Source organism: Hordeum vulgare, chromosome 5H (genome assembly GCF_904849725.1).
Source record: "Hordeum vulgare subsp. vulgare chromosome 5H, MorexV3_pseudomolecules_assembly, whole genome shotgun sequence".
Lineage (NCBI taxonomy): Eukaryota > Viridiplantae > Streptophyta > Magnoliopsida > Poales > Poaceae > Hordeum > Hordeum vulgare.
The window spans coordinates 383196119-383204408 of NC_058522.1; the positions used below are offsets into that span (position 1 = coordinate 383196119).

General features: G+C 44.2%; 1 protein-coding gene and 1 non-coding gene across 2 annotated transcripts; one reads left to right on the top strand and one right to left on the bottom strand.

The window, feature by feature from the left end:
* Nucleotides 1-2399: 2399 nt before the first annotated feature.
* Nucleotides 2400-2476, bottom strand: TRNAI-AAU. The gene has a single exon. It is a non-coding gene; the product is annotated as a tRNA-Ile (tRNA).
* A 1204-nt stretch (nt 2477-3680) lies between these two features.
* On the top strand, nt 3681-6318 carry LOC123395657. The gene is made up of 7 exons (XM_045090681.1): nt 3681-3810; nt 4348-4425; nt 4739-4843; nt 4955-5041; nt 5136-5195; nt 5276-5370; nt 5794-6318. Exons 1-7 carry the CDS (start codon nt 3766-3768, stop codon nt 5915-5917), a joined length of 594 nt encoding a protein of 197 aa, XP_044946616.1. The 5' UTR covers nt 3681-3765; the 3' UTR covers nt 5918-6318.
* Nucleotides 6319-8290: the final 1972 nt, after the last annotated feature.

The following is an 8290-nucleotide window of genomic DNA, read 5'->3' on the forward strand; positions in this document are numbered from 1 at the left end:
GTGCGATCAATTCGTAGCGAGGATGCCAACGGAAGAAAAACCGAGTGCAGTGACCTGAAATAAATATTGCATGCATGCGTGATGCGGCCGGAATGAGCGACGCACGCTTATGACGCTGATGCGGCAGCTGCTGGATCATCCGTCTCTTTCTTTCTTTCCATCCAAAACCTTGAAATTCAAGGTGCTGAAATAACGGAAAACGTGTGCCGGAACGATGCCTTACTTAATTTGGTTCTCACGCATCATCAACTGTTCTAAAATACCTGAGGTCCTAGCTTTGTAAATGAGTTTGACCAAGATTATGACAAAATTTACTAATATCCATGACACATCAGTGAATATATATATCATGAAAAATATACTTCATGATGAATGCAAATGAAACAAGTTCAGTGTTGTAGATATTGATACGTTTTTCTGTAAACTTATTCAAACATACATACATAATTTGAAGCATTAGTCCCGATTCCAAGTTCGTATAGGACCTTTAGTTTCGGTTGGTAACACCAACCCAGACTAAATGTCCTACATTAGCCCCGGATTGTAACCTGCACAGGGCAATACACATGAGGTCTTGAGTTCGATTCCCCCGAGTTGCATTGGTCGGAGGCATTATTTTTTTCTAGCCTGGAAGACCTTTAGTCCCAGTTGTCAGACAACCGGGACTAAAGGATCATGCCTTTAGTCCCGAATCCATAGTCCCGGGAAAACCGGGACTAAAGGGGGTTGGGAACCGAGACTATATGCCCTTTTTCTACTAGTGTTGTCAATAAACAAAGTATTTTTATTGGACCGTGCTAATATATTGCTGAAGAATGACAAACCTGGTTCGGGAAGGAAGAACCGAAATGCAAAATTTGAAAGCTGACGAATCACTTTCTCCTTGTCCATCATATTCACACTCAATGGCTAGAAAGTTCTCTTCCTTCAGCCCCCGATGAACCTCCCTCCAAGGCCGGTCAGGCTACCTGCCACCACGACCACCTGTGGCTGGTGGCGCCGTTGTTCATGCCTCGCAGCTCCGCCCTTTTCAAGCCGCCACATTGGTTGGTATGTTGCTGCCCTTGTCCATCCCACTACACCCCAACCACTCTTCTTCTTCGGGGTTGACAACCCACCTCGCACCCGACATCAATCTTTAACCCCCCCCTCTACCGAGAGGCCACTCCTCAGCTTCGGATCACTTCAATGCCCCTATCTTTGCCTTCGGGCTTCGTGCAAATCGACTACCGCATCGTGCCACTTGTTGCAGCCTGCGGCGCCCCGTTTCTATCTCAGGGCTTCACACAAATCATCTCACGCGTCAAAAATTCTACAACTGGCAAGCAGCAAAACCAAAGAGCAAAAGGCTCTGACTGTAATTGCATTTCACAAGTGGTGACGTCCGCCTATCGCGGCAATTACTCTCACCTTTTCTAAATATAAAACCATTCAAAGATTTCACTATAAAGTATAAACTGCATGCGAATGTATATAGTCATATCTATACATTCACTTATTTGTTTCGTATATTGTCAATAATAGAATCTCTAAAAATCTTACATTTAAGAAAGGAGAAAGTGTTATTTTCGTGGACAGCTCGGTCAGCACCTTGCTTGGCATGACTGCATGACAAAGTAAGATCAATCGCTTGGAATTAACGAACAAATTGAACCAACACCTAAAAGCACGCGCGGGCGACAGATGATTCGCACCGAAGGCATCTAGGGATGAAAACGAGTGCTGCACCGTTGCAGCAGCGCAGTACATCACGTTTGTGTTTCGGCCGCATGCATGCATGCATGCCGCAGAAAGAACGTGTGGAAATATCAGTTGTTATTTTCTGCGATGACGAGGGGCGCACCGGTGCGCGCGTCGGCTGCCTGATCGACATCGATCCGTCATCCGTCACATTTGTTTTCTCAGAAAAATTAAAGCGGCAATATTCGTCATCATACCTTGGAACACAAGGGATCGATCGATCGGGCCTGAAAATAACGAAATCGATCGAGTGCGACGTAGCTAGATTTGATTGATAATATGCAACAAGATCGCGTCGTTCCGTTGGCCTATCAATTCATGCATATTTATGATAGAATCTCCCTCAACTTTGTTATTTAGCACTGCACATATATAGAACTATAGGTACGTATACTTCACCCGCAAAGAAAAAAAGGGGTACATATACGTATGTTAGGTTGGTGGGTATTTACCGGGTACGTAGTACATATGTAAAATGAGATCTCTGCTAATGTCCATCCAACAAAAAAGATCTCTGCTGCTGGCCCTCATGTCAACGAGACAAAAGCATATAAAATTGCATATAAGTCGAGGAAAAGATTTTTTAAAATATTATATAAGCATAAGTGACCCGCAAAATAAAATAAGCATAAGTGCATAACGAATAAAAAATTAGTTACTGACCTCTCGGAGGGACTTGAAACCCTCGACCTGCGGCACATTAGACCGTTGCTCTAACCAACTGAGCTACGAGACCTTGACGAATATAGTCATTTCTAAACTTTTAAAAATAATAGAATTATTGGGTTAGCCAATAATATGTTGATTATCAGGTTAGCCATTTCTTAATTATTAAATATATAAAACAAGCATGCATGGCGAGCCTTGATTAACACAACTGCGTGGAGTAATCTCAGACAAATTGCGTTTTCTTTGGCCGATTTCTACATTGTTATTCAGCATAAGCGCAACTCTCTGTATATCCAACGTAATATCTGGAATTAACGACGTAAAGAGAAACCCTGGATGCAAAATATCTTATTACTAGTACTCCGTAAGTGCTAAATATGAAGCTACTGACTAAGCTATATATATAACCAATGCACCAAGCTAGAATCAGCTGGGGAGGTCGCAGAACAGAGCATTGTAGCTAGCTAGGACTGCTTGAGAACAAGCTGGACCCATACACTTACCACACATGGAACCAATTAAACGATCACTCAAAATGCTCTCATAAAATTGATGCAGAAAATAGCACATCTAGAATGTCGTGAATATGCCAAAAAGCTGAGGCATAACAATCATGGCTAGCCGTGCAAACATGATGAGTCTGTTGTTGCCTAGGCAACGTTAAGGTTGTTGCAAGTGTCAGCCTCAAGCCAGGACCAGGAGCCAGTTAACCTGGCAAGCTCGCTCACAGAATGCCTGCCTCTCTATCCATGGGCGCCACTCACGAAGCTTCTTCAAGCTCTCTTCTTCGCCATACACCCCCGGCGAAGAATCTGCGATCGATGCGATGTGTCGCGAGTGCGTGCGACGAGAAGTTTCAGTCCCATGCATAACCAACCCCAGAGAGTGAGAGATGGAGGTTTCAGTCGCACCTCAAATAAAGCAGCCGGAGAAGTTTGTTAGCCTGGTTCCCTTGGTCGATGGCTATGGCTCAACCCATGGTTGGTAGCCAGTGACAAGACTCACACACAGTCATACATGCACACTGCTGATGATATATGATATATGCTGAAAGGGTGTACCGGCTGATTTGGACACGTACGGACTTAGAGGCCTCTTGAAGGAACCCTGAATGGAGTGGAATAGATGGCTGGTGAAGTGGCACACTATCTAGCTAGGCTAATCTTGAAACCTACTACCATATCCCACTTGTCTCTTAGCTAGAGCTAGCTAGAGAGAAAGAGGTGTGTTGTGCATGCATGCTTGGTGCTAGCTAGCTCTATAAAATGGTGCAACTATTGGTTGCCTAAGCCATCCACCATTGTGTTCCAGCTTGCATTCGACACATCGTGTTCGTGCTAGAGAGAGCTCGTATCCATGGCTAGAGAGATGGAGAAGGCAAGGAAGGCCACCTCCCCTAAGGTTAGTTAGGAAATAACAAATGCATGCATATGGATCCTGTTGCCTCTGCGGTTCTAGCTAGCTAGGGTTTTCATCAGCCGGGATTTGCAGCATGGTTCAATGGATTCCTTGCTTGGTTGTCATTTGTGGAGCATTTTGGTTCTAGCATATGGGTGAAAGCTTAAGATGGACTTCGCTTTGAACATGCAAATTCTTCCACTAGTTATAGTTATTAATAAGTATATTGCATGTCTAGCTTGATATTTTGTATTTACACTTACGTCATTTTGTATACATGTTGGTTACTTTCAAGTTAGTTAAAGGCTTCGTAAGCAAGCCCCGTGATTTTGGGTTAGCTTGGGTTTCATTTTCCCTACCTTTTCTATAACCGCCCAAGTGGTCAAGGCAAGCTACGCTTTACTTGTCGGCTTGCACATATTTATGTGCGTCACACACGATTTTTAAAAAAATACTTATCTTTTAAGTTTCTTAACTTGAACTCTTATTGGAGTTAATTTGTTATGCTTGATTTAAAAAGTTGTTATTCGTTTCCTGCAGAGCTCATCAACTAGTTCAGGTCCGAAAAGCCCAACAAGGAACGGAGGGTCCCCACCTCATAAGAAGAACATCCCCGAGGTAAGAAATTTGTAGGAACCACGTGTACATTTCATGCATCTAGTGATATAGCACCTCTCTTCTTCTGTTCCTTTTTTTTCCTTTGACAGTGACGTCTCTTTAGGATGTACACTAGCTAAAGAGACGGGACAGAAAACCTTTAGGGGTGCAGCATCTCATTTCATATATCTAACCAGCTAGTATTGCCTAAAAAAAATCTAACCAGCTAGTCTTTTCCTTTGAAAGCATTTTCATTGGGGTACTTTTATGATTACTATATAAGTTACGATTCCAAATCATGTTTCAGCTAATTATCTCAGTATGTCCTTTTCAGGCACGACCAAAAAATGAGCAGCAAAACTTCCGTAAAGGAGGTCAAGACTCGGCAACTCATGATGAAAGCAAACGCCGTTCTCCAACTTCACAAACCTCACCCAAGGTTCATTTTAAACATTTGCAAAGATAATTAATTAAACCTAACAGATGCAGCGCAAATTGGTTAAAAGATGGAGATAAGTGCCCTGAAAGTTTCATATGAATTTTGCATCAGAGATCGACAAAGCACGAGCAACCACTGAGCTACTGCAGGCTTCACACCGAGGAGCGGGCCATAAGGCGAGCTGGTTACAATTACCAGGTTACGAGAGATACACATTCACTTTGCCCTAACAATGGCTTCCCCTATACACCTCTACTCTGAAAAACTAATAAGTTGTGAGAAACCTATACAGATTGCAAGCAAGATAAATACCGAGGAAATTATTCGGAGATTTGAGGACAAGTTATCACAGGTGAATAACACATTTCCTAGGTATATATGTTTTGTCTATTTGGTTGGGTTATATAATAAATAGGATTCTTTTACCAATAGGTGATGGAGGAGCGTGAAATCAAGCTGATGAGGAAGGAGATGGTTCCAAAGGCCCAACTTATGCCAGCATTTGACAAGCCATTCCACCCACAAAGGCAATTATATAAACACATAACTGATCATATCATTAACCTGGCCAGCTGATATTGTTGAGCAAACTTATCATTAATCAATCAAAGTGGGTCTCTCGATCTATCACTAGGTGTAGAAAGGAATAATGTGGACATTAATGTACAAAACTTAAAGAAAACTAGTGGATATACATATGCATGGGCACATACGTACTCGGTTGAATAGAAACGGGAACTTGGAGCCAACAACCCTCGCATGCCTATATTTAATCAGCTAGCTCTAATTTGGGGGTTTTGTACGTACAAGTACTACACAAAGTGGAGGCTAGTTAACAAACAGTTAGCGATATGATTGATTAATTGAGTGCTAGAGTATTTAAGGAACAAAGATGGGCAGACAGACAAACATGGTGATTGAATGAAAGTATGACGTTGACGTGCGTGCAGGTCGAGGAGGCCCCTCACCGTCCCCAAGGAGCCGAGCTTCCTGAGGCTCAAGTGCTGCATCGGCGGCGAGTTCCACCGCCACTTCTGCTACAACGCCGGCGGCGGCGCCAAGGCCGTCAAGTGACGAAACGAAATCGATCGGTCGGTCGACCGTACGTGAAGGGAACTGTATTTTTGCCGCCCGCTTCGTCAGTTGATGTGCATGCTGCCGTGTCATGCACTTATGCATGCATGCAACATGCATGCACGCGTAGTGCTAGTGCCAAATATTCAGCGGCTTACTTTGCTGCCGATCGTTTTCACGCCACGTACATAGCCAATAGTGCTTTCTCTCTCTATCTCTTCTTTTCTTGATTTCTCTTGCTTTGTTCCTTTGAATTTCGCCACTAAAGACCAGTAGGAGGATAAAGAAAAGGTCGATGGAACATCAGGATGTAATGCATGCATGCATGCGTGCTGGCTTTACGTATGTGTGTGTCTCTCGATCTGGTGATGATAATGATAAAAGCTCCGGATTTGTAACCATGAGTGTCGTCGTTTTGCTTTGCTCCATCTCCATCTCCATTCAGGAGTAGTGAAGAACCATATGCATGCTTACCTCGTTCGGTATCCATGTTTATGTGTGTGTGGGTGTTCTCAAAGAGGCATACATATACACATGCAAGTCGCTGTCATGGAGGAAATTCAACTCTTGACTCAGATCTGAAACTGAAAGCAGTCATTTGGATCTGAATTAATTTCTACCCAGGCATGCTCCATTGCCTCATGCATGCATATATAATATGCGACCCATGGAACTGGATCGAAGTGGTCTGGGATCTTCTTTCTATCGTCTATAGCAGCCAGATTTGGCAGAATATATTGTATTTTGTGGGTGCTCACCAACCAGTTCACGTAAGCTTAAGTTCACGAAAAATATTTTAAGATGGAGATTAGCTAGTGAAAGGCAGGGCAGTCGTACAGTTTACTTAGTGGTAGCGTATGTCGATGCATGCATGCAACTTCTACCAATCATTCTATTCTATAACTAATAATAATGTCCCGATGCATACGTGAAAGATGCATGGAGGCAGTGGATATGGCTATGGATGATTAGGTAGGCTTGTGATGGACGCATGCACGCACGTCCCTTTCAGGGTAAAAGCTCCATTTTATTCCAAAATGTATGTATCCGAGCCGATGGTTGGAACACTGCGAATACCACGCTATGCACAAAGGGTTTGAAGACCAGTCTCTCTCTCTCTCTCCTGTTGTTCCCGGCAGCGGGCTAATTGGGCCCAGCAAGCCCAAACTTGGGCTCGACCCATCCGCGACCAAATTTTTGGATAAAGTAAGCCTTTTTTGGAAAACCCAAATTTTATTAAGTTTGCGACAAAAACGTGAACATTTTTTTTGTGGGAACATCCAGAGGAGAATGTCCGCTCTCGCGCCTCCCTCCTCCCAACACCCCGCAACCCCGCCACCGCTCCACCACAACTGTTGCCGCCACAACCACCGCCAACGCCGAGCTCTAGCACAACGTCCCCCACTCTCCCCTATCCACTCCCTCATGGCGAGCCACCGTGCCTCCACTGGAGTCCGGGTGTCGGGAAGGGAGGGGCTCCGGATGCCGCTCCCGCACATCTATCAGGCGTTCCTGGAGATGCTGAGGCCGATCAATTCGATCCCGCAGACGACTGATACGTCTCAAACGTATCTATAATTTTTGATGGTTTCACGCTGTTATCTTGTCAACTTTGGATGTTTTGTTTACCTTTTATATCTTTTTTGGGACTAAGTGATTAACTCAGTGCCAAGTGTCAATTCCTGTTTTTTCTGTGTTTTTGACTCTTTTCAGATCTGATTTTGGAACGGAGTCCAAACGGAATAAAATCCCCGAAATGAATTTTTTCAGAACGGAAGAAGATCGGGAGGCTTGAGGGCCAAGCAAGTGGGCCCACAGGGGGCCCACAAGCCCTGTTGCCGCGGCCAGGGGGAGGCCGCGGCAACCAAGCTTGTGCCCCCCTGGCGCTCCCCTGCCCTAGGTCTTTGGCCTATAAATTCCCTAAAAATCCAGAAAAAATCAGGGCGTCCACGAAAACACTTTTCCGCCGCCGCAAGCTTCCGTTTCCGTGAGATCTCATCTAGAGACCCTTCCCGGTGCCCTGCCGGAGGGGGCTTTGGAGTTGGAGGGCTTCTTCATCAACATCATCGCCCCTCCAATGACTCGTGAATAGTTCACTTCAGACCTACGGGTCCGTAGTTAGTAGCTAGATGGCTTCTTCTCTCTCTTGGATCTTCAATACAAAGTTCTCCATGATCTTCATGGAGATCTATCCGATGTAATCCTCTTTGGCGGTGTGTTTGTCGAGATCCGATGAATTGTGGATTTTTTATCAGATTATCTATGATATATATTTGAGTCTTTGCTGATTTCTTATATGCATGATTTGATATCCTTGTAAGTCTCTCCGAGTCTTGGGTTTTGTTTGGCCAACTAGATCTATGATTCTTGCAA

Coding starts and splice junctions, on each gene's coding strand:
- LOC123395657 (XM_045090681.1), top strand. CDS start 3,766: ATGGCTAGAGAGATGGAGAAGGCAAGGAAGGCCACCTCCCCTAAG. Junction 4,844..4,954: donor CTTCACAAACCTCACCCAAG/GTTCATTTTAAA, acceptor ATTTTGCATCAG/AGATCGACAAAGCACGAGCA. Junction 5,042..5,135: donor GAGCTGGTTACAATTACCAG/GTTACGAGAGAT, acceptor AAACCTATACAG/ATTGCAAGCAAGATAAATAC.